Source organism: Malus domestica, chromosome 14 (genome assembly GCF_042453785.1).
Source record: "Malus domestica chromosome 14, GDT2T_hap1".
Classification (NCBI taxonomy): Eukaryota; Viridiplantae; Streptophyta; class Magnoliopsida; order Rosales; family Rosaceae; genus Malus; species Malus domestica.
Window position 1 is genome coordinate 15,123,016 of NC_091674.1, and position 26,800 is coordinate 15,149,815.

General features: G+C 37.9%; 1 protein-coding gene across 5 annotated transcripts; it reads left to right on the plus strand.

The window, feature by feature from the left end:
• The first annotated feature begins 8,006 nt into the window (after positions 1 to 8,006).
• On the plus strand, positions 8,007 to 18,840 carry LOC103454797 (uncharacterized). Of its 5 annotated transcripts, XR_011575250.1 has the most exons (11): positions 8,007 to 8,443; positions 8,927 to 9,124; positions 9,302 to 9,424; positions 9,832 to 9,869; positions 9,953 to 10,121; positions 10,600 to 10,747; positions 10,829 to 13,896; positions 13,992 to 14,117; positions 14,308 to 14,441; positions 14,600 to 14,870; positions 17,257 to 17,594. XR_011575250.1 is itself a non-coding variant. In XM_017337381.3 (10 exons), the coding sequence occupies exons 1-10, from the start codon at positions 8,363 to 8,365 to the stop codon at positions 14,814 to 14,816; spliced, it is 4,302 nt and encodes a 1,433-aa protein (XP_017192870.3). In that variant the 5' UTR covers positions 8,007 to 8,362; the 3' UTR covers positions 14,817 to 15,072. The 5 variants fall into 5 exon arrangements, 2 of the variants coding, with proteins under 2 accessions (XP_017192870.3, XP_028948417.2); XR_003768384.2 differs by lacking the exon at positions 17,257 to 17,594 and adding an exon at positions 18,053 to 18,840 and having other exon boundaries at positions 10,600 to 13,896; XR_003768383.2 differs by having other exon boundaries at positions 10,600 to 13,896.
• Positions 18,841 to 26,800: the final 7,960 nt, after the last annotated feature.

Below are 26,800 nucleotides of genomic sequence, written 5' to 3' on the forward strand. Positions count from 1 at the left end.
ACTTTAGAGCAACTCCAACGTGGGAGTTTGCTCGGGGGACAGGCTACACACTCCAGCGTGGGGAGCTTGAGGGACAGTGGAGGCCTGAGCACCAGGCCTATGAGGAATTGCCAACCTGCAAGCCCGAAGTGGATCTGACGCAGGGTTGACGTCAGCCCAATTATTTATTTGTTTCTGTCAGGCGCGTGCATCTCATCTGCGCGTGGGGGCGCATCACCCGACAGGGTTTCAGTGCCTGGGGCTCGCAGCGCAATTTCAAAAAGTTACCGTTGGGAAGCCACGTGGCTTCCCATGGTCCATTGGATCTCAACAGCTATATAATGTGGACCGTCCGATTTGCACCAGTAAATAAAATAAAAAAATCTTAATATCAACCGTTGGATCTAAGATCAATGGTTGATATTATTCTCCTTTATAAAAAAAAAAAAGAAAGAATAGTTTTAAAATTAAGAAAAGTTACCGTTGTGCTACGTGGCACAATCTGGAGTGTTAGAATTCAATTTTTTTTAAATCCAACGACATAGATTAATTAGTTGAATAAAAAATTGTAAAATATCCGAAAAAAAATTTGTTTTTACTTTTCTATAAATACCTTCTCATTATCATCTACATTCCACCACAATTTCATATTTTCTCAACTACTTTCAATCACATTCCTATCTTTCTCTCAAAGTTTCAATCCAATTTTTATCAACAAAATGACTACTGATGCAGTTACGAATTGGTCGCTTCTTGAAGATGTTGCGTTGTGTACTAGCTGGGTTGAAGTTACTCATAGTTCGCTTACGAGTAATGAGATGCAGTTGCAAGAAATGTGGAGTCTTATTCATACTAATTATCTTGAGAAAATGGGTAGGAAAAGAACCAAAGAATCGATGTCCAGTCATTAGAAATTACTTAGCCAATCGTTTTGTACATGGAGAGACGCCTTGGCACAAGCTAGTACTAATATTCGAAGTGGGGAAAATTACGCGGATCAGGTAACAATATATTATTTATTTGTTTGTACTATACCCAAATTTACATTATAATTATTTGTTTGTATTATTTATTTGTTACCTACTTTCATTATAATTATTTGTTTGTATTATTTATTTGTTACCTACTTTCATTTTAATTATTTCTTCTCCCGCATTGTGTAGCAACTTCAAGCACAAGCTTGGTATGGTGTCAAAACCAAAAGCAAAAATAAATCATTCAACCAGTGGGAATGTTGGAATATTGTCAAAAATTGTCCTAAATTCAGAGTTGTGCCTGTCGGTCCAGAAGTTTTCATGAATAGCATCCCTCTACACTCTACACCCGATCATGGCTCGCATGTTCATGAAGATGATGTAGAAGAAGTGCACAAAACGCCCCTCCCTGAACAAGCGTCGGGTTCGTCCCGTTATCCAATTAGGCCTCAAGGTAAGAAGGCTTCAAATAGAAAAGGGAATGCTTCCAAGAATGATTATGCAAAGTAAATGGAAGAACTTGCTCGCCAAGGTGAATTGACTTTGGTGCGGGAAATGGCGAAATTTAAGGCTGATAAGGCTAGAAAAGAGGCAAAAGTTGCAGCTGTTGAGAGAGAATTTCAAGCTAATGAGAGAGAAAGTGCGCTACTTAGGCAAGAAAGGGAACATGTTAGAGAAGAAATAATGGCTCAACGAGATTGTGAAATTATGAACACGCCTTTAGAAGGGAAGTCTCCAAATTCTAAATATTTTGGGAAATCGGAGAAAGCGGACGTGGTGCGAAGGAGGCGTGCAAGAGAAGCGAGAACAAGAGAATGTGGTCCTAGCACTACAAGAGAAGATCATCCTAGCACCACAAATTGGTTAAGTGATGATGAATAGAGTAGTTTTTATAATCGGAGCCCATAATTTTTCAATCACTTTGGGTTGTAATTTATTATTTATTAAATAGAGTACTTTATGTTGTTTCCAATTTATTGAATTTAGTACTTTATTTAAAGTGAGAGTAAATTGATTTAATTTGGTAAGTTATTTATACTAAGAGAATATTTATTCAAATGACAAAAACACACCAAATAAAATTACATAAACATACCAAATAATAAAAAACTCACTAAAAATGAATTAAAAAAAAACACACCAACTAAAATTAAATAAACACACCAAATAAAAACAAACACATTAAATGAACTTAATTATCTTCAGCTTGTTTCAATGCCTATTGGTGCTCTATTAAGTCATTTTGCCGGGCATTGTGCATATATGGCCTTTGAAGTGCAGTATATCGTTGAATGTCCAATTCATTGTAACGTCCATCCCTTTCTAATGGCTCATGTTGCACGGGTTCTTCGGTGACGTCATGAGCACAATATATACGTGTTCTTGAATTATTCATCGTGTCTGGTTCATATTCATCAACGACATCATAATCGTACTCATCTTCCATAATCATGTTGTGAAGAATGATGCACGTCATCATGATGGATCGAAGCGACTCTACATCAAACATTCTGGCAACATCCCTGACAATCGCCTATTGAGCTTTGAGGATACCAAAATAACGCTCCACATCCTTCCTGCACCTCTTTTGACAGCTGGCAAAGTGTTTTTCCTTTGCATTTCGTGGACGTGGCACTGTTTTGACAAACGATGCCCACCTTGGGTAAATGTCGTCTGCTAGGTAGTATAGCCCGTCGTACATACGTCTGTTGACCCAGTAAATGACTTTTGGTGCATTTCCTTACAGGACATCGTTGAAGACTAGGGATTGGATAAGGACGTTGAGGTCATTTTGAGCTCCTGGAACCTCGAAAAAGGCGTGCCAAATCCATGTATCAAAAGATTCCACTGCCTCTAAAATGATACTTTTTGATCATTTTCTGTCCCTATAAGCATCTTGCCATGCACTTGGACAATTTTTCCAGGTCCAGTGCATACAATCGATGCTTCCAATCATTTTAGCAGGTTTCCGGAGGTACTCTGCGGTGTAGATAGATTCGATTGCTCCGTAAAATCTCATCAGGGACTCAAGACTGATTGATTTCCCCATCCTCGTTATCTCATCCACTTGGTCTGCAGATGCTCCATATGCAAGCATCTACAAGGCAGCAGTAATTTTTTGCTAAGGAAAGAGACCCATAGCACCAAAAGCATCTTTCCTTTGCACAAAGTAAGAATCATGGTTGCAAACAGCAATCATGATTTTGTTGAACAAATGTCATTCCATTCTAAAACGACTACTAAAGTACGTATCAGGGAATCCACTATTATGGACAAAATAATCGTCCAAGAGTTCCGTACCTCGTCGTTGCCTATTTTTATCAACGTTTTCAGAACGGCTGGGCCTGCAGATCTGACCTACAGCTTGGATGACTTGACGGGAATGTGAGGCTCTGCCCATTCTTTCTTTATCATCTCTCCTTCTACGCTCTTCATCCTCTTCCCTCTCTATTTGGGCCACCTGGAGATTGAACATTCCTTTTGATTGGTTAAACAATTCTTCCTCTTATTGATCGATTTCCCACATCATCCTTGAAGAAGAAGACACTGTAAAAAATGAAGCAGAAACTATGAATAATGATACAGATTTTGGTGAAAAAGGAAGCAGAAACTATGAATAATGATAGAGATCTTGAGAAAATTGGTGTGAGAATTGTGATGATGGATGGTCGATGATATGGAGGATTCAGAAAGGATTAGGTTGTAGATAATGTCACGTGGCATGCCGTCATTCGTTAAAAATCTAATGGAAATCTATCCTCAAAGATTGTAAATAGATTATGACACGTGGTGCGACGTGATTAGTTAATAATCTTATTGGAAATCCATCACCAATAATTATATTTTCGGATAATTACACATAGCGCAACAAGAACAATTAAAAATCTTATCAGAAATACATCACCAATAATTGTCTTTTTCGGATTATGACATGTGACGCAACGAGAACGATTAAAAATTTTATTCGAAATTACAAATAAAATTATTTTGTATTATTTTATAACTTTTCGGATAATGGCACGTGGCACAACGAGAACGATTAAAAATATTATCCAAAATTACAAATAAAATTATTTTGTATTATTTTATAAATAAAAAAATACTAATATTTTATTGCCTATTGCTAGGGCTATTGAAGTGCAACGGTAGAGATGCAAAAGGCGATTATTGTTCATTAAAGGCAGTTAGTGTTCACTGGGTGGATAACATAGTGTATTGCCTAGGGGGGTTCCCACGCTGGAATTGCTCTTATAACACTTTGTATCTCTTACCAACTAATTGGAAAGATGAACCATGATAGCAAACAACAACAACAAAGCCTTTTCCCACTAAGTGGGGTCGGCTATATGAATCCTAAAACACCATTGCGCTCGGTTATGTGTCATGTCCTCCGTTAGATCCAAGTACTCTAAGTCTTTTCTTAGGGTCTCTTCCAAAGTTTTCCTAGGTCTTCCTCTACCCCTTCGACGCTGAACCTTTGTCCCGTAGTCACATCTTCGAACCGGAGTATCAGTAGGCCTTCTTTGCACATGTCCAAACCACCGTAACCGATTTTCTCTCATCTTTCTTTCAATTTCGGCTACTCCTACTTTACCTCGGATATCCTCATTCCTAATCTTATCATTTCTCGTGTGCCCACACATCCAACGAAGCAAACAATGATAGCAAAATTGGGCTTAAATCTTGTGTTTGGGATTTGGGGTGGATAATTAATATCAAAAATGGGCATTGGGCCTTGAGGCTCTAGGTGATAATGAATGTATAAATAATTATAAACAAATGGGCCTTGGGTTTTAAATTTAATCACTTCATAATTGAAAACACAACTACAATTCTTGAAAAGAAATGTGCTATGAGCCAATCTACATAACTAAGTGAACTGGAAATAAAATCCACTTGAAATGTAAAAAAAAGAAGAAAGAAACGAAGATTCAAATCATGTAAGGCATGATACTGCTGAAAGAAAGTGACAGCTTTGATATCGGGCTGAGTCAAGTAGGAAACGTTGTGCCTTAAAGAGGTGAGTGGTCAGTTGGAATTACTGTCAACCTGAATCATACTAAGAGGTAGCAGAGCTAGTAACATTTTAAATCTTAGGGATCATAAGAGAAAAAGCTTTGAATAAATGTTAGTCCATATCTATGGTAATTGGCATTTTCCTAGCCTAAACCTTTGTCGTTAGAATTGGTTCTACTCAAGTTGCTAAAGATCAAACCCCAACCTGTAATCGTAGTTCCACGATAACTAATCAAACCCCAACCTGTAATCGTAGTTCTACGATAACTAAGTCACCATCTCAAGTTTAGGACGGTAAGTGAGACTTAGAGACTTTCATGCATTCTTAGGTGGTTTAAATACATACAAATGGTTTTCTACATATGCAAGACTGAACTGTCATTTAGTTATATGGTGTCTGCAAAGTAATTGGGCTTTATTTGAAGGGGTGTGCTATCCACACATCCCTTTTTACTTCTCACACACCACTTGTTAATTTATGTCCGTTGATATTCTTTAATTCATCTGATCCGACAGCCGAAAACCAAAAAGGTGTGAGAGAAGTAAAAAATGATGTGTGGATATCAACCCCTATTTGAATTAAGCTAATTAAGTTACATTATATAATTCCAATAACTTTCCTTTTATGGATTAGAATTTAGGTGTGAGTCAATATAGTTGACTAGTTGCAAGTGTTCCTTTACTACAGTGGTGGAAAAATGTTGAGTCATTGCATGACAGCATGGGTTCAAATCTTGTTGGTGACTAATCTAACATCTAATCTAATAAAATCTATCGTTTGACAAAAAAAATATAATTGACTAGTTAACGCTTTAGAAATGAAGCCCATCTATTCTTCTGCTAATAAACTTTGAAAGGCTTCACGAAGTAAGGATCATACAAAGCTTGTCGAAAGAAAGGCCAGAAACAAATGAAAGGCGGCATGTAAAGAGAGCCTAGGATAGGGATTTGGATGATGTCCACTCCTCCCACGACGATGCCTCGGTCATCAAGGTTCAGATCTCCAATGCGATGGTCAGTCATGTCTTGGTGGACAACAGGTATGGGGTCAACATCCTCTTTAAGGACGCAATGGAAAGGATACGAATCCTAGACAACATCAATAAGAGTAAAATCACTCTCTATAGCTTCAACAAAACTCATGTCCGATCCCTCAAAAGAGTGAGGTTGGTGGTTCAGGCAGAACCGTAATTTTGAAATTAGTTTTTCTAACAACTATCTTTTTCTTTACGAACGTTTTAATGTAAAAAAAACATTCAAATTCCAAAAAAAAAAAGTTAGGAATATTTTAGGATCTACACACAAATAGATAGGTATTTATAAAGTTTTGGTGTTGAATCTGATTTGGATTAATTAATAATATTATTTTGACCATTTAATTGAATTTGAGTCATTGAGTTTTTTTTACTACGGTTGAAATTAATTAATTAAATTTGAGCAGTTGGATTCTAAAAGTAACCGAAGAGATGAGAGAGTTGAAGAATGAACACGGTCATGAAATCACATTCGCACATTGCGGTCTTATTATGTGTTGCGCCGCACTGGATAAACCTGCGCAGTAAAAATGACACGCGGGCCCTGTTGTGGCCCATTTCACATGGTTTTGCAACCGCGATGGGCCCCATTTCACCCAAAATCCTATCCGGCGAAGGTGAATACCCAAAGACCCACGCCAATCCAAAAGAATTGTTTTTCCCTCCCTCAGAATACTCTCGTTGTAGAAGAAATGGACCCAAATTTTGAAATTTATTTTCTCACCCCGGGTTTGGAGACGGTCATAATCGGGCCCACCCATGAGCAAATTTCCGAATTCTAATCGCTGAGGTTTTGTCCTCTCATACACACAAGTGAAGAGTACATTTTTACTCACCATCATTTAGTGTGGTGTATGTTCACCATCTTATTTATCATCGTTAGATGAATTTTAATTTTGAGATTTGTTCCTATCCACTACACGAATCTCGAAATTGAAACTCATCTAACGGTGATAAATAGAATGGTAAGCATACACCACACTAAATGATGGTGAGCACATAATCGAGCCCACCGAAAAAAGCACAACAAAATGTGGGAAAGATGGTCGATGGCGTCGAGACGGAAGAGGCTAGAAATAGAAAACAACTGTACTCACATCCCCTCCCCAATCCCACAACCCTCACTTATTACAGTTATATTTTAGTTTTGTTATAACACGTAAAATAATACTAAGACATCACGTAACTAGTATTTTTATAAAAAATTGTCAACTTCATCAATCTTAATTTTCTATTAGCATGGCAGGCTTGGAAGCTCTAAATCCTCCGTTAAATTAAGAGTAAATTGTACAAATGGTCCCTCAAATTTAATCAAATTGGAGCAATGGTCCCTCAACTAAAAACTCATTACCTTTGGTCCCTCAACTTATCAAAACGTGCAGCTATGGTCCCTCAACTAAAAATCCATTACCATTGGTCCCTGAACTTTAATTCAAGTGGAGAAATGGTCCTTTAACTTTAATCAAATTGTAGCAATGGTCCTTCCAATATAACTCGTTTTGACAAATTTTTTGACATAGTTGACGAAAAGAACCATAATTATACACTTTGATGAGTTAAGGGACCCTAATTATATAAATGGTCATTCCAACATACTTATTTTGACAAAATTTTGACAAAATTGATGAAAAGGACTATAGCTACATATTTTGATAAGTTGAGGGACCAATGGTAATGGATTTTTAGTTGAGGGACCATTGCTCCAATTTGATTAAAGTTGAGGGACCATTTGTACAATTTACTCTTAAATTAAATATCAAATTCTCAGTCCCCATTACTCGTACTTTTGTTCACATTTGCCGTTGCAAAAACGAAAGTATAATTCTTCTCCGGCCAATGAATGCCTGACACGCTAAAACCCGAATGCAGTGCTGACTTCTATGTCCCACGTGTCGCGGAGAGAGCGCGAGTAGAGGAACTGAGCGCGTACACTTGAGGCTGAGGGGGTCATTGTCTGTACAGTGTACAGTACTGAAGTAGCAGATGCAATTAACGCGAGAAAACTGTTTCCGGATTCTCAGTTTCAGGCCGGATAAATTCGATTCTACTCTCTCTCTCTCCATAAGAAATGGAAGAAACGCCAAAATGTTGGAAGGAAAACAAATAGCTACTTTCGCAACAATGACCGGCTAGCTAACGCATTCTCTCTCTCTCTCTCTCTCTCTCTCTCAACTTTGGTTCCCTCGCTTCAGCGAAAGTGATCAGTCAGACATTCTTTGCTTTCTCTCTCTAGCTGGTAATGGTGGTTGTGAGAGAGAAGTGCATTAAGAGAGAGAGAAAGCAATTAGTTATCAGCAACACCAACAACAAGGAGAGGAGAGAATCTAGAGAGAGAGAGAGAGAGAGAGAGAGAGAGAAATGTTCAGGCTACACAAGAACAGGCCTGCTAAATCAGGGGAGAGGGTGGATTTCAAGTTCTCCCACTTTAAGGCCCTCCAGGTATTAATTTAAATCCTTCTAATTAACTGTTTGCATTTTGATTAAATTTATTGGTAATATAGTGTAAAATGTAGCATTTCTCTATCAATTCTAGATTTGTGAAGAGTGACCGGAAGTTTATGTGAATGTCTATATTTGGAAAGTGTAAAATGATCAGACCAAACTCGCACAACTGCTGAATTTTTCGATTAACAATAAATTATCTCGTTCAATTTCTATATTTGTATTATGGTTATGGACACCATATTATGTGATTATGGGATAATTATGTTGCCAGACTGTGAATCAGGACTATTGATCGAGTGGAATTATGTGTTTATCTTTATCTAATTTGCGCAACGTAACACGTCAGATATCTAGAATTATATCATTGTGTTGTGTTGAATGGGTTTGTTCTTTGAGTAGATGGAGTTGTTGATGTATTTCTGTCAACAAGTAGATATAACTTTTTTGCTTGCTTGATGATGATGTTTGGGATTGCAGGTTCCCAGAGGGTGGGACAAGCTGTTTGTATCAATTGTGTCTGTAGAAACTGGGAAACCAATTGCTAAATCAAGCAAGGCAGTGGTGCGCAACGGAAACTGTCAGTGGACTGAGACTCTTTGCGAATCTATATGGATTTCCCAAGACGAGTCTTCCAAGGAGATGGAAGATTATTTCATCAAGCTTGTCATTTCCATGGTACTGTTATTTTCGCTGATTATATATACCAGAATATGTTATTTTCGACAATTTTCTTAGTTTCTGTGACTCGATGAGGAATCTGGTTTATGTACTTGCAGTGACTCGTTTCCAGAATAAGAGTTTTTGTATTTCTGATGTTTTTTGCTGATTTCTAAATGGATTTTATAATGCTAGGGTTCGACAAGATCCGGCATCCTTGGAGAGGTTTCAGTCAATATGTCAGATTACATAAGTTCAACCTCTTCTGCTCCAGTTTCTCTTCCATTGAAAAAGTGCAGTTTTGGGACAATTTTACAGGTGCCTTTTCTATGCATTTCTTATTTTTCCAATGTACCTAGTATGCCTAATTCGCTCAAATCGTAGCAGTCTCTGCCATCTACTTATGTTGAAAATACTTGAATATGTTTTTCTCGCGTCTTAAAAAAAATAAAAAGTGATACTTATCGCCTTAAAACATGCTTGGTTTATCTCTTTTTCTGAATGTGTGTGCTTGATACTTTCGTTGTTTGGTATGAAAAGTTCCTTTTGTACTATATTTAGCAATATGAGGGAGGATACTGGCTGGATGGCCTGTTATTGTTCATGAATATATGCATTTGAGTACTTATTTTCTCTCCAACATCTCTTTCTCCCCGCTCATTACACTAGAAATTCACCTCGGAGTTGCCTTTTCAGCAGTGTTTGCTTGTCTTTCTTGTTTGCAGGTAAAAATTAACTGCCTGACACCAAGAAAAAAGCGCAGGTTAGTATTACGCAATTGCTTGCATTAATCTTTAGATATTTAGTTTACTACTTGATAGTGAAGATTTTCTGCACATTTTTCAGTGATGAAGAGTCAAAAGAGACGAGCTATCATTCAGAAGAAGTAATTGAACATGGTCATGATGCGGACAGCAAGTCAGATGGATCTAATAGCTCCGTTGTATGGAGTGCTGGATCTTCCTCCAGAAAAGATTTTGGCTTGATCTCAAATCCTGGAGAGCCTGGGAGTCGAGTATGTTTACACTTTCCCCTAATAATTTTTCTTTCCCATTTTCTGATCGATCATGTCTTTTCATAATGCTATTACGATACAGCATTACCTGCTTCATTTGGTGGCTTTATTGGGTTTGCTTCATTCAATCCAGAGCATGATCTTAAACTTAAGAATGTTGTGTTTTTTGACACATAGATTTAGCTAATGACGATACAGCATTACCTGCTTCATTTGGTGGCTTTATTGGGTTTGTTTCATTCAATCCAGAGCATGATCTTAAACTTAAGAATGTTGTGTTTTTTGAAGCATAGATTTAGCTAATGATGATTTCATCGAAATTTCATTCAGTTTTTTAGTACTGAAGTGACCAATATCTAGACCATATTAGCTTTATGTTTTGCGTGCTGCATAACCAGCTGATGGATTAAAATGCTTATTAACAGGCTCTGGTCTATCCTTACCATGGAAATTAATAAACCTTCCTCACTTCTTGTAGGATAGTAGTTTCTCCGCATCAGGTTCACATCGCAGCTATGACTCAGCAGAGGGCTCCATAAGAAGGGATAATATGTCCGCAAGAAGCAACCTTAGTGTTGAAGGCAACCACCTGATAGGAAGACAAGATTCAACCACCTCCCTAATTGGTACAACTCATGGAAATTTTCCTGCTGATATTCGTTCTCTGTCAAACCATTCATCATTTAATTCCAGGGTTAATGGTTCAGGAATTCAGACTCAGAATTCCAGGAAAGATTTTACAGAATCTTCTTTAAGCACCACTGATTCTTCTAAAAACCTTCTGGATGCGGCAGAAGTTACGATTGAAGAGTTACATGCGGAAGCTAAGATGTGGGAGAGGAACGCCAGGAAGCTAATGCTTGATTTGGATATACTGAGGGCAGAGTTCTCTGATCAGTCCAAAAAGCAGGCAAATATTCATGTGGAGCTTTCAGCAGCATATGCAGAACGCGATGGCTTGAAGAAAGAAGTTGAACACTTGCATTTGTTGCTTGAGAATGCAATGGTAAAACAAACAGCCAGTGAGGATTTAACTTCTCAGGATGGAGGAACGCCCGAGATTAAGAAGGCATTCCAAGATGAACTGAACTTTCAAAAAGAATCCACAGCCAATTTGTCCCTGCAGTTGGAGAGAAGTCAAGAATCAAATATTGAGCTGGTTTCAGTTCTCCAGGAGCTGGAAGAGACAATTGAAAAACAAAAGGTGGAATTGGAGAATCTTTCAGGACTACAGTCGACATTTGGTGATATGGAAAACTTGATCAATTTAACTACAGAGGAAAACAGAAATTTAAAGCTTCAGCTGCAACAATTGCAGGAATCAGAGAACAAGTTGCAAGTCGTGGTGCAACAGCTGGAACAAACCGTGGAAGAGAAAAATCATGAGATAGAGAATGGATCGAGTCTGAACGAACACTCCCTTTTGGATATTGAGACAGAATACAAAAGTAAATTGCTTTTGAAGGAACACGAAATTGTTAAACTGAAAGAAAAGGTGTCCGAGTCTCTCAAAGAAAGGCATTCTGCAGAAATGGATTCCATCACCATGAGTGGAAGTGAAGCAGATCTGATCAGTGAAATTGAGGACTTGAAAGAAAAGGTGAACGAGCTAGAACGAGATTGCAATGAGCTGACGGAAGAAAACTTAGAGCTCTTATGCAAGCTTAGGACAGCGAAGAAAAAATCGTCAGGGGGATACGCACCTGTTGAACTTCCAGCCAGTGAGCTTTTAGTCGATTCTTTTACCAGCTTTGAGTCCAAAGTGACTGAAAATAAACCCCAATTACAGAATGCAGAGGAGAAGCTTAACAAGAAAGTGCTTGGGGAGATTACAAATAATAATGATGCTTCAGTTCAAGTACTTGACGGCTTGAAAATGGAACTAGAAAGTAAAGTAAAAGAGCTGGGTAAAGAATTGACGGAGAAGATGTTTGAGATAGAAAAGCTTGAGGTGAACTTACTAACCAAAGAAGAAGAAATTGGTCTTCTAAGAGGGGTACAAAATGAATTACAAGCTGAGGTTTCCAACCTTCAGAAGGAAAAAATAGAGTTAGAGGAACAGATGGAAGTTGTATTAAGGGAAGGCGATATCAGCTCTAAGTGTTTGAATGATTTGCGGAATGAATTAATGGTGCTTAGCAGAAGTGTGAATTCCCATGTTTCCACACATAAGGTACTTGAAAGGAAATCTTCAGAGCTAGAAGCTGATAAATGTGAACTGGACCTTCATCTATCAGAGTTTCAACAAGAAAACATACAGTTGTCAGCACATATTTCTGCACTTGAAGCTCAACAAAGATGCTTGACGGATGAAAAAGAGGCCAATCAGTTAGAATTAGACAATTCCCAATCTTATTCTCTGAGTCTCCAAGATGAGATTAGTAGATTAAACATTGAGATGATATCTGATAAAGTTGAACTGAAACAGAAATTAAAGGACTTAGAGAGGCAGTGGTCAGAAGCTCGAGAAGAATGTGAATTTCTGAAAAGGGCAAACCCGAAGCTACAAGGTACTGCTGAGAGCCTCATTGAGGAGTGCAATTCTATTCAGAATTCAAATGACGAGTTGAGGAAGCAAAAGCTGGAGTTGCATCAGCTCTGTTCCCTCCTGGAGGCAAAGTTGAATCAATCACAGGAGAGCTTTACAAATTGCTCCAAAAGAGTTGAAGTGCTGGAAAAAGATCTTTCTTTAATGCTGGAAAATGTCACCTCAAAAGAGGAGAGCCTGAATTCAGAATTAGATGCACTTCTTGATGAAAACATGAAATATAAGGAGAAACTTACATTGGAAGAAAGTTTGTTCAACAAGATGTATTTGGAGAAGACGATTGAAGTTGAGAGCCTTCAGGAAGAGGTAGAACGACTTACCAAGCAATTTGCTGCTACTCATGAAGAAAGAGAAGGACCAGCTTCAGATGCTGTCCAGGAAGCATCCAGACTACGAACTGAGAAGGAAATGCTTCAATCTACTCTCCTAGAGTTTCAATCTAAAGCGATACAGATGGAGGATGAATTGAATATTATGAGAACAGAATCTGAAGCGAAGTTACAAGGCCTATTCGCTGAGCTTGCTGATAAACAAAATCAGGAGTCAACAACAGCTGACCATGAAAAGCTATTGAAGTTGTTGGAGAATTACAAATCAAGTGAAGCAAAACCGAAGACCAATGTGAATGATCTTGAACTAAAGCTTACAGTTTCTGATTATGAACGTCAACAGGTGGTGGAAGAATCCACCAATATGAAGGTTCAATTTGAGAAACTAACTCGTTGTCAGGAGGAAGTTTTGGCTTTCAAGAATGAGCTGGATGCAACCAAGTTCGAGAAAGAAAAATTGGAAACGTTATTGGATTCAATATCTGAGGAATGTGAAGATCTGAAGGCAGAGAAGAGTTCATTCCATGAGAAGATATCAACATTGGAGAAGGCCTTATTTGACTTGGAGGATTGCCAACGTAATAAAGTTCTCTTGGAGGAAAAATTTCTGCAGATGGAAGGTGATCTAACTGCAAAAGAGGCTTTGTGTGCACAGTATGCCGAGCTGAAGAATGAGCTCAACCAGATCAGGAGAGTCAACGAGCAGTATCAGCTGGAAATACAGCTACTTGAGGATGAGAGAAGTGAGTTCCTAAGAAAGTCTCAAGCCCTTGAACAAGAATTGAAAGTGACAAGGGAAGAAAAAAAGAAACACAGGGATTGTAGCAGTCCAATTTCCAGCTCATCAAAAGGCGGCACCAGAGTTATTCCTGTTGGTGAAGATATGAAGGTCCCAAAAGTAAGTATCATTTTTTCGTTATATGCTTATTAACAGTTGGTGTCAAGACTGTAAAGGTACTACTTTCTGATATTCTTTGATTTTTCTCTAAACAGAATGAAATGGTGAGGAACAGCATTCACCGTCGTGATTTTAGAAGGAAGCCAATTTTGAAGAATGGTCAGGTGCTTGGAAATGCAACAGATCAGAATTATCCGTATAGAAACCAGCATCAAAGAGAGGTTAGACATTTTATATCCTGCTTCTACAGCTGATCTTGCAATGCCAAAATATGTTCTCATTTTCTTTATGTTGACTTAGTACAACAAGACATACGCATAATAACAGTGTATATGAATATATGTTTTTAGTTTCATGTAACTTTACAAATCGTCTACTTAGTTTTCATCCTTTTACTCTCTGCCATTACAGGATGATAACGGAGTCGAATTTCATGATGAAAGTCCAAATGACGTTGAAGAACTTGGTTTAAAGATTAAGTTGCTTGAAGATGAACTTGTTAAGGCATTGGAAGTAAATAACACTTACAAAGTTCAACTTGATAGGTGAGTGTAAGAGGAAACACATTAGGCCTTCAAAACACATTAAGTATCATGTGTCCGGAAAAAAAAAAAAAAAAAAACTCATTAAGTATCATTTGTCTTCTTACGGTAAACCTATTATGTACAAGTCATTTAACAGACATATACTATCACCCCCGCAGGTGCTTGTCTGAGGCTCGACACAATCATGCAGATGCTCATCGAAATTCAAAAGCTGAAGAAAGACACGAATACTCAAGGTCATCTCTAGAGACGGAACTGAAAGACATTCGCGAGCGCTACTTGCACATGAGCCTGAGATACGCGGAGGTAGAAGCTCAGCGCGAAGAACTTGTGATGAAACTCAAAGTAGCCAAGGGTGGCAAAAGGTGGTTTTGATGAATGACCATGACAACTCCATTGATGCCGTTTTCTTGAGTCTTCCACTCTCAGGTAGCTTTTTCGCGTAACTCTGTATATCACAATTTTTCTTCTTCATGAATATGCAAGTGAAGTGAGTGAGTAGAGGAGAATATACGTCGTAGCCAAAGGTCGAAAGTTTCACAAATTGTTAATTAGAAGTACAAATTTTAAATAATATGATAGGTAGTAATCAACGTTTTGATAGTATTATATACCAGATTATTTGCCTGCACATTTTTTTTTGCACAAACAATATTATTACACTAAAGGGATGAGGAGTGGGCTAAAGCCTCACAATGAATTAGCAATAATGTGGTTCAAATTCGTTTTTGGCAATAATCGAGCCCAAGACATCTCACTTACCAGTGAAGAGGAATATCACTAGACCATAGTGGAAAATCAGTCTTGCAAAGTATGGCTAGGCATTAGGTAATATTCTTCCAATTAGAATATTGCTCAAATAAAAAAAATAAAAAATTGAGCGATGCTTTTCTTTTTTGGACCAAGTTGAGCATTAGTTCGCTTCTTTTAGAAAGGAAAATGATATCTGCACTCTTTTTCTGCTTATTCACACCCCTAATTATTTATGTATTTTAATTTTTCTTTGACTAATTGGCAGTTAGGGTCAAATATAATTTTTTATTTTTTTTTGTGGAAAAGAAAAAAAGAAAAGCAAAAAGAAAAGGGAAGCTTCATCCGCAAGGCATTACGCAAGCGATTGAAAGCTTTTTAACATTTTTTTTTTGTGGTTGCTGGTGTCACTATGAGAGCATGAAATCTCACTCACATTCTCACACTACATGAAGCAAACAACATTCAAGAAAAAGGCCTACCGAACCTTACACATTTAAAACAAACGCATTACATCACCAAAGTGGTTGATATAGATAATTTTTTTTGGGTGATTGTGTAGAAAATTAATAAAAAGTTACAATATTAACCACATATTATAATGTTTATGTTAAATATAAATAGATCAATCATGTATTATAATACTTAAATGCATTTAAAATAAACAAAAATTACAAAATCTGTCGCTAGAGCTGGCACCCACTTCAATTGACACCCTCATCTCTTATATTTTTATATTTTGGAATAAGTCAATGTCTGCTTTTGATTTTGTTTTAGCATTTCATTTAGACGCTGGTTGCAGTGTCTGTTTTTCGATTTCGTTTTTTCCATCATTTGCACGCTTCACACCTCGCGTGGCTCTTGATTTTTACATTTGGATTCAAACGCTACAATGCAGAGTTTGTTTCCTGGTTCTGTTTTTTTACACTTGGATTCAGACACTACGTTACAGTGTCTGATTCCCATTTTTGTTTTTTCCATTAGTCACGTGCCTCCTACGCTTCACATCTTGTGCAACTCCTCATTTTTACATTTGGATTCACACTACAAATGCAGTGTTTGATTCCACTAATGTTTATATGCGGAAAAACAAGTATTCTAACTTGATGATCCAAAGGCACCCGGGGGGGGGGGGGGTGTTGGTTGGAAAGTAGTCCAATTTATACAACATAGAAATATTTGGGATTAGGGTTGAGGTTAACAGAAAGGTTAAAGTTTCATCAGGCAATATAACCTTGCTCAACGGAAAGGTTAAAGTTTTGTCAGGCAAAGGTTTGATTTAGGGATTAGGGTTGAGGGTTAAAAGTTCGTTGGGCAAAATGAATGATTTTTTTGGGCAAAGGTGAAGGACATTTTTGCATATTTAATTCCTTCGATGGTTTTCACAGTCTGCAAAACTAATTTCAATGATCCAATCGTCAAACTTGTGGAATATAGTAGGAGATCGCATACGTAAAAAATCACAAAAAGCAAATTTTTAGGGATTAGTAACGAGAAGAAATCCTTAGATGATTAGAAATGTATCATCATTATTTAACGGTTATTTTAGCTTCGATTGATGATCGTTTACAACTACACTCCTCGACTCTAAAAAAATACAATGAAAGGACCTGATCATCAATTTAAATTTTACAATAAATTACAAATTTGGAATTATTAGAAATTTTACAATAATTAGGAAATTTTACAAATATTATAAATGTTTAGAAAATATTAGAACTTTTTAGGAAATATTAGAAATTTTAAATTTTTTTGCAATATTTTCCACTGGTGTTGCCATCGCGCATTTCAAGCATAACGCACTACAAGATAAGGGATCATTTACGACAATTGCAATATGCGTGCGGGCGTCCAAGTCCACATGCGGTTGAGTGCACATATAGAGCCATCATCCGCACTAAGTGCCCTACGAAAGCCTCTAGGTGGAAAAAGCTTGCCCCCGAAGTGAAGGAGGCAATGATAGTAGTGCTCTCAATAAGTGTGTGTGTTTTTTTAATTTAATATTATTAGTGTATTTTTAAACTAACACTTTTTTTTTTTTTGTCTATTTCTGGACTATTTTGAGATTGACTTGGAAGAGCGGGGTATGTCCGACTACATAACTCGATATGGATTGTTCGTTTCAAGGAGTGGATGCACCAGATGCACAATTCTACGAGACTTTTACATCTCACGATGGATCTCTGTTCCATCCACCCTAGATCATGTGGAAAGGATAGACGATTGGCACTGGCTCTGCGACCATTTTCAAAGCTTATAATCTATTTGATGGACGACTTTTGGACTGAAGCAGTTCGACATGAACTTAGAGACAATGCGTCATGGAGAATAATTTAATATTTTTAGTTTTAATATCATTGTACGAACATTTCAGTTTTAATATAATTAAATAACTTTTTCATATTGTGATATCTTTTGAGATTAATATAATTACAACTAATCAATATAAATTAAATATATTTATTATAAACTAAAAAAATTTAAACAGTTTGCTCGTTGAAATATTTGTTGAGCATGTATTTGTCGGGCAAATTGTTTTTTTTTTTAAATTTTTTTATTCCATAAATACACCATTGACTGACAAAAATCTATTGTCGGGCAATATTCGTTGGTAATTGCGTCAACGCACTTTGCTCGACGTAAATTTTCATCGGTAATTGCATCGGGCAAACGAAAATGAAAATCTGTCGAGCAAAACTTCGTGCAACGAGCTTTAAGCTACGAACATTGCTCGACAAAGTTTATGGGGCAAACCTTATGCGACAAAAACTTTATTTGGCCTGATGAAATTATTTATTTTGTCTGGAAAGGTTTTTTCCGGTGATTGTCAAATTGAAATTTTATGATGTGTGCATATACAGGTGTTTTGCAAAAAGGAAACATGAAAGAGCAAGAATGAAAAAGGTGTCATGCATGGATATCAAATGCGGAGGCAAGGGTGGTGCCAATGGCATATCCTTTTGAAGATGCTGAATCTCCGTTTCTCACTTTTTTTTTCTACTTTTCCTTTAGCACTAAAAAGTCATCACTCCCTTTCATTGCCCTCATGATCTACCTAAAATTCCTATATAACAACCAATCTAACATTTCTGATCAAACCCTCTTTACTACAATTCATTGCAGTTCTAACCCATCATCTCATTCCCGGCCACCCCCGCCACGAATGGTAGCCAAATGCTTGAACTGAAGGGCATAGAGGGGGTGGCTTGGTCAGTTCGTATTTTGCTTGTTGGATTGGACGATGATGTTGGTTGTTTTAGTTAATTTCTGTTAGCTTTTCAAGCTAGTGTGTGTTTTTAATTACTTTCTCATTAGCCTTGGTTTCAGCTTACAAGGCAGCATAGGAGGAATAAGAACGTTGAAACTGGTTGAATCTACTTCTTGAAGGTTGGAAGATTCTTTAAAAGGGCAACTTCAATCTTTTGGCATTTTGGCTTCTGCAGCGTCTTTCTTCGCCTTCGTGTGTGTTCGTTCTCCAGAAAACTTGTTAGTGTGTAATATTTATCTGAGTTATGCAAAGATGGTGATAAGAAAAGGATTGTAGAATGTAAAAAGAATGAATGTTCTCCTTCTCTTTTGCAAAAATTGCAGAGAGGAATATATTTCTCTTAATAGAAAAATGAGCACACACACGTGCATTTCATAACCATTTTCGCCTTAGCTAGATCCACACACATCACATTTGATCTCAGCCACACATCTAGCTAACTTCTAGGATCACTACACATGGCTATTTTAGTCTTACATAATGGAGCCTCACACTTGTCATTCTATAAGATTAAGTGCATACACAATTAACATTAAGGGGCTTCTTATTTACTAATCAGATCATTACTTACAATTCTACACTCCCCTTTAAGTTTTGAGCTGATTTCACTCCAAGTTTATCCCTGAGATAGCAGAACCGATCCTTAGCCAATGACTTTGTGAAGATATTTGCTACTTGCTCATTTGTAGGACAGTAAACAAGATCAATGATTCCTTCCTATAAAGCATCCTTGATGAAGTGATATCTTCGATCAATATGCTTAATTTTCTGATGAAACACAAGGTTCTTTGTGATGGCAATTGCAACAATATTATCACACTGAAGTGGAGTAGCCTCAGTTTGAAATTCACCAAAGTCCTCTAATACAAATCTGAGCCAAATTGCTTGTGCAGTTGCCTCTGATGCACTAATATTCTTTTCTTCAGCAGTAGAGAGTGTACACAGTTTTGTTTGATTGAAGCCTAATAGAAAATCTCACTACCAAAAGAGAAAGCATACCCTGTGGTGCTTTTACTGTCATCAACTGAGCCACCCCAGTCACTATCATAGTAACCAATTAGAATTGCATTTCTTCCCTTCACATATTCCAAACCATAGTCAAGTGTTCCTTTAATATACGTGAGAACTCTTTTGGCAGTTCCATAGTGTTAGTTGGTGGGACAGTGCATGAATCTTGCAAGTAAACTAGTTGCATACATTACATCAGGTCTTGTAGCTGTGAGATACAATAAGCTTCCCACGATCTTCCTATATTGTTCTTCATTTGCTGGACCACTGCCATCATCTTTACTAAGCTTCTCAGTTGTAACCAAAGGTGTAGCAGCAGATTTACACTCACTCAAGCCAAAATTGTTCAAGAAAGATATAACATACTTTCTTTGATGAATAAAAATGCTTGTGTGTGTTTGGATGACTCCCATTCCCAGAAAAATGATGCAAGAGCCCCAAATCTGTCATTTCATACTTTGCATCATGTCTCTCTTGAATTCCTTCAACATTGTTTGACTATTACATGTGTACACAATGTCATCTACATATAGAGACACAATCATAATTTATGTTTCTCCTCTGGTTTTAGTATATAGAGTGGCCTCACTTTGACTCTTTTCAAATCCATATTGAGCAAAATAAGAGTCATTTTCACTATACCAGGCCCTTGGTGCCTGTTTTAAGCCCTTCCAATTCTTCTGTGCTGCCAATGCAACTAGTGTTCGAATTGTATCGAGTCTAGCCACAGGTGCAAAAGTCTCATTATAGTCAACACCTGGTTTCTGAGCATATCCCTTGGCTACCAGCCTTGCTTTATTTTTCTGCACTGATCCATCAAGGTTAAGCTTGGTCTTGAACACCCATTTAACCCAAATTATAGGTTTATCAGTTGGTCTGTCCACTATCTCCCATGTTGCATTCTTTTCAATCATTTGCAATTCATCTGTCATAGCTATCATCCATGATTCATCCTTAGTTGCCTCATCAAACTTTTCAGGTTCCATAATGCAGATATTGCATTGAGCTAGAACATCATCCAGGTTCCATAATTGCTTGAGACTTTCTCATACTGCTACTTATATCACTTGCTGATTCATGAGAAGATAACAAGCTTGGTGATTGAGTATGGTCCTAACCTTCAGGAGTTGCTCCAAGTGATGTACTATTAGGCATCTCAAATAGCTCATCATGATTAAGCACAATTACAGAATTCTCAGAGACCTTCTTCCACTCCCAAGCTGCATTTTCATCAAACACAACATCTCTTGAGAGTATAAGTTTCTTAGTAAAAAGATCATACACTCTATACCCCTTTTCACAAGTGGCATAACCCACAAATATGCCCTTGACACTCTTTGCATCTAGTTTTTGTCTCAACTCACTTGATATGTGTACATAGCACAAACAACCAAAGATTTTGAAATGTGCAATCCCTGGTTTTCGATCACTGAATGCTTCAAAATGAGTTATATCTCCGAGAGCTTTTGTAGGACACCTATTCAGTATGTAGACAGCTATGTGTACATATTCTGCCCATAAATAGTAAGGTAACCCTTTATCATGAAGCATAGCTTTTGCCATTTCAACTACCGTTCTGTTCTTTCTCTCTACAACTCAATTCTGTTGTGGAGTATAGCCATAGAGAGTTGTCTTTGAATACCGTCATCTTCGCACAACTTGTTAAACTCACAAGATGTGAATTCACCCCCTCTATCACTTCTCAGGCACTTCACTTTGAAACCACTATGTAGCTCTACCATGGATTTGAATTTTCTAAAACAATTCAATACATCTGACTTGTATCTAAGAAAAGAAACCCACATCATTCTTGTGCAGTCATCTACAAGAAGCATGAAATATTTATTACCAGCTATGGACTCATTTTGCATAGGTCCACATAAATCCACATGAATCAACTCTAGTGGATTGTTTGCTCTCCATGCCTAATTCTCTGGGAACCACTCTCTATGTTGCTTTCCAAGCTAACAACCTTCACACATTTCATCAACTTCTTCTAAGTATGGAAGTTCATGCACCATTTCCTTCTCTTTGAGTTGTTTTAACCTCTTTAGATGCAAACGGCCTAGCCTTTTGTGCCAGGTCCAAGTAGAGTGAGACAAACATGTTTTCAAAGCTATATGATCATCAAGTAATAGTGCTAAAGAATATCATCTATTCCTCTTCATTTCTACTTTAATTACAAGACATTCTAGTTAAGAACTATAAAAAATGATGCACATTTTACCTCCAAACAACAAATAATACCCATGCTCATCCATTTGTCCCACACTCAGTAAGTTCTCCTTCAATCTAGGTAGATACATTACCTCTTTGATGTATTTTCTGCCCTTACTAGTATCAATTACTAGAGTCCCTATTCCAGCTACATTCATAAGCTCACCAGTTGGCATTTGTACTTTGCCTACCACATTTGTCCTTATATCAACCAATAACTTCTCATTTCCAGTCATGTGGTTGCTACAACAACTGTCAATATACCATTCACCATTGACAACTGATCCAGAAATAATGCTATTTGCATAAAACAAGTTCCCATCTTTATTTGATTAGCACTGTTAGCCTTTTGCACTGATTTACCTGCAGTACACTCTCGAGCCCAGTGTCTAAACCTTTCACAGTTATAGCATTTAGGCTTCCCCTTATATCTACATTCACCAAAGTGAAACTTAGAGCATACCCTGCACTGTGGTTTTGTAACTGTCGAACCTATTAACTGTGCATTTTGTGCAGGTGCATTCAAAATTGAGAGCCACGGGCTTGTGGGCGATTCTACTTATCACCTTCAAGCTATGCCGAGCTGCCCGAAAGGTCACATCAGAGGAAGAACGAAAACAGAAGGAGGTTCCATAGTGCATGGAGTTAAAGTAGGGTACTGGGATCGCCTACCTAAAGATTAGTTGTCTAACACAGAAATTAGGGTGGTAGACCTCTAGCCCATGCTTATAACCGGTTCGGTCACCCTGCATTCCCCAAGCCAGGTCCCATTATTGGATGCAGCTTATGAATTTCTCTTTGCAAAGATCGCTGGCATCCTTTCCAAAAGCATCTTGAAAGATCTGGTCTGAGAACCATGGGTACCTCCTGAGCACAGAGGCACCCCACTCCAAGTTTGCCCGATTTTGACAAGCTCTGAAGAAATAAAGGCAGGCAAGGCAAATGGTTCGTAGGAGAAGTCTCTAACAAGATGCGGGCTGGAGCTATGCCCTCAAGGAACTCCAAGTTAGGCGCCCAAAACTTAAGGAAATACCATTGGAGCCAGAGTTGGACCATCTAAGTTAGCCCGTTGAGGTTGGTTTCGAAGAGCTAGCCTCTGGTCATCTCGAAGAGGAGATGGTACGTCATCAAAGGAATGCAGTGCCTCCACCAAGGGAATCCACTCCAATTTTACTCATTTGAACTTGTTTGGGAACACATGTTTGTTCAACCAGTACAGGAGAAAACACATGTGTTCCTGAGCCCTATCTGCAGTAGAGAAGGGTAGGCTAAAATTCTTTTTTGCAAATGGGATGAAGCCCGCGAATGATGTCTCTAGCTCTTGAAATTTGATGAGTTATACTCCAGACAAGTGATGGACTCCGATGCGCCCAAGCTTGTAATGGTCGGGCATAAGGGCGAAGACCAATCATGGGTGATGTCCACGCACCTGCCTGAGGGCCTCAGCCCAGAGACTTAAGCCACGTCTAGGAATGTAGGAGACATATGACCCATTCTGAAATCGAATGTATTGGTCTCATTGTTCCAAAAGAGAAGAGTTTTGGTTAGGAGCTAGGGCTTAGAAATCACAGTGATCTTGGAGAGAATAATGAACTCGTAGATCCCATGAGCCATCCACTTCTACTTCTAAATAGGCTCGAGCTCATCCACCCACTGCGACCAAGTTTCATCCTTCATTAGTGGGAAGCCCTTTTAGAAATTGGACCATTTGGAGGCCGAGATGTAAGCCTCGATGGAGTAAGGGCTGGGAGTGAACCAATTAGCTACAGTAATATTGTTCTTCACTGCAACAGGGACTCAGGCAGTCTAAGCTAGCCCCATAGAATGGACACCTCATTCTTTGAAGAAAATGGATAGGTTCAAGCCAGCCTGAGGATGAAAAAGGTCATTGAGTCGACATCGCAGGTTGATGATCCTCTCACCAAACTCACATGTAGGGTGAAGTTTAGGTGTCATGGTTAATATTGAAAGGAAATAAGGAAGATTGAAGGAAGATGAGGACTTGCCCGAAGCCTAATGGAGAGGCCTGAAGCAAAGTGAGGTTGTCTCAGTCGCAATATAGGTTATGTGCCTATGACTAAAGTGATGGGTGACAGAGACCAGCTCACTACTAGCCAAAAAGCACTTTTTGATGGCATAAATAAGTAAATAAGAGATGACTCACTACCCCTCGAAAGCCATTGGCCAAGAGCAAAGCCAAGACAGTTGGGCCAAACTACCTATAAAATGAGGAAGAGACACCAAAGACAATGACACTCACCTAACCAATCAAAAGATATACAAATTCTGCTCTCAAGGCAGTTCATACCTAGAAAGCTGAAACTTATCCAGGATCAATCCTTTGAACAATAGTTCCCTTAGGAAAAGCCATCTTTTGTCTAGTATAGAAGCTCTACTACCTTCCCTTAGTATGGTAGTATCGATTTCCTCATGTAAAACCTATTTACTTTCTATCCTTCTTAACATACAACCCTCTGTAAACCCAAAGAGAAGTGGTTGCAACAAATTTGACCTTGCCCGACAAGGTTAAATGTTGCCCGAATCTCTTTATTTACACTTTTATTTTGTAGATATGTCGCTTAATTTACTTTCCAGCATGTATTTAAGATGATTTCAATTGTTCTCTACTTAAGAGTCCCATTTGCATTCAAATCTGGTTACGTTAATGAACCTATTCTCATTAAAAACAAAATGTGATCGAGGAAGTGGTTGAAAGGGCCTTGAACTCCCTTTGTTTTGGACATACAAGATTGAAGACAAGGAATTAGCCAAAAAGAATGAACATTATCCAAAACATTATCCAACCTTATCTTATCCAAATTAACCTTATCTTATCTTATCCTATCTTAATCTTATCTTACCTTAGTTCCAACTGAAAGGGGGGGGGGGAGGGATCAATTTCACATTAAAGTACCTACAAATCAGGTTTCTAGAAGCCAAGATCCTATCCTTAAATTGGTGCTGCACCTAGCCCTTCTAGAAGCTGTATTTCTTGATGCAAAGACTACTCATTTTCCTCCCTGAAATATGATGAGAATTGTCCTATTTCCTTGCTAATTTGGAATCCTAATTCCCTTCCTTCTCAGCCTATGCCGTGCCTTCCCTTCTCCCTATAAATATATTGTGCCACAGCATTCATAATTCACCCATCTCTCACCATAAAATCGCACCACACATCCATCATACACAGAAAATCCCTCTTGTGCCGCAACTTTGCAAGGAGAAAGGAGAAGAGACCCTTTATCGTGCCCTACCATTCAAGCTTGGATTGTTGGAGCGTTCTTAGGTGTATTCTATCTCTTGTTTTCAATGTTTAATTTAAGTTATCTTTGTTTACGTGCGAAACATGAGGAACTAAACTCGTTTTGGTTAGAGGCGAATTCAAAGCCATGAACATATATTGCATATGAATTGATTACTTTCAGTTATTAGTCCATGAATCGTGAATGCAATTTGCTTAATTGTTTAATTCAGAACTTGTTCTTGTATGTTGATTAAGGATGCATACTTAGTTTGCATGCATGAATTTGATGCTAAAATATAAAGGAGTTTCACCTAATAGTTATGAACTTATATTTATAAGTAGTGGAGGTCACTGGCCATGATTGTGTTAAGTGAATTCCTAGCAAGAGTATCATGTTGTTCAGAGTTACGAATGCCTTGTCAATGCTTATGATTTTCATAGAACTTAATGATCTTTGATATGTATCTCTATCATGTTGTTCGTGTAGGGAACTTGATAAGAATAATTTGGTTGAGACGCTGAGTCCAATTCAATGAACTTAGGAAAATTTGAGGGTTAATTAGTGTTGTTCACAGTTAATCTAGGGCATTGTCATTCATGGTGTATAGAAAGAGTAACTGGAAATCGATTCGTATGCATATGTGTCATGTGTGGAGAAGGACCCTCTAGCAAGCCATTCACCTCTTAAAAACATCGAATTTCGTATTAGCTTTAGTTTGTGTTTGCAAGTACTTAGTTTAAGTTTTAAATTCGTCAAAAAAACCAACCCCCCTTTCTATTTTGTGTTTTTAGGTTAGAATCTGTCCAATTGGTGTCTTTTTAATGTTTTGAGTCTTTTTAGTTTAGAATTCGTCCAAAGTCATCTTTAGTGTTAGTTTTGAGTCAGTTTGCTTGTTTTGTGCTGTTTTGAGTAGTTTGAGTCAGTTTTGAGTCATAAGAGTCTAGTTTAGTGTTTTTAAGTCTAGTTAAGTAAAATTGAGTCTAATTTGAGTAGATTAGCAGTCCTTCCTGATCTTTGGCCTAGAATGATCCCTATTTATCCATACTACAATTGTAAAAAAGAGGGTTTAATTTGTGTGCTAGTTTAATTTCACATTAACAACCAAGTCTCAAAGCCATCATCATAAAAGGCCATAAGCCAAGCCTAAATACATAAAAAGGCGCGAAATCGAGAAAATGAAATATTTAAAATCATGCCACGCTACGATTATTAAAATGGACATCTATATAAATCACATCATCCTCACGCAAATCCATGCATACACGTCATGCCAAGCCTTATCACGCTAAACTACTATTCATGCTAAAGTAAGCCCAAGTCACATGTCTGGCGCTTGCCAAGTGAATTGTTGTGTGAATGATTACGGAAGCATATTGGGCCTACGCAGAGTCAAGATTATAGAAGACTTTGGGCTACTTGGGTGCCCAAATATCCAAGCCAATAACCTTTGAAGTCCACATGGGTGAGCTTGAGAGAGAACAAACCTAGTTTCCTTCTTTCCCTAGCAAGCCAACCAATCTAGTTAGGAAGTAACCAAATCCTAAGCCTTAAGTTAACGTGACAGTCCAGTAAGATGTACATTTAATGAAGAGGAAGGCTGACTTTCCCTTCCTAGCTCACATAGAAGATCAACGCTTAAAAGCCAGGAGACGCATTACCAAAAGTAACTCTTGTGGAAGACTAACTTGGGAAAGCAACGCCTCATAATTTCGGCCAAGGGAGTAAAGTGGCTGAAATTAAGACACAAAACATGCCTAAATTCTCCCATGGATGAATCAGAACATAAATCAAAGCCAAATCCACCCAAAGGCAAGCCTTGAAAAGCCTATAAATACAAGGTCCTTCCACAAGCATAAGGGTAAAAAAATCTC

What these genes read in the sequence shown, in the direction of transcription:
- LOC103454797 (XM_029092584.2), top strand. Translation starts at nt 8,363, where the DNA reads ATGTTCAGGCTACACAAGAACAGGCCTGCTAAATCAGGGGAGAGGGTG. An exon ending in CCCACTTTAAGGCCCTCCAG is followed by an intron (nt 8,444 to 8,926) that starts GTATTAATTTAA and finishes TTGGGATTGCAG; the next exon opens with GTTCCCAGAGGGTGGGACAA. An exon ending in GTTTTGGGACAATTTTACAG is followed by an intron (nt 9,425 to 9,831) that starts GTGCCTTTTCTA and finishes TCTTGTTTGCAG; the next exon opens with GTAAAAATTAACTGCCTGAC.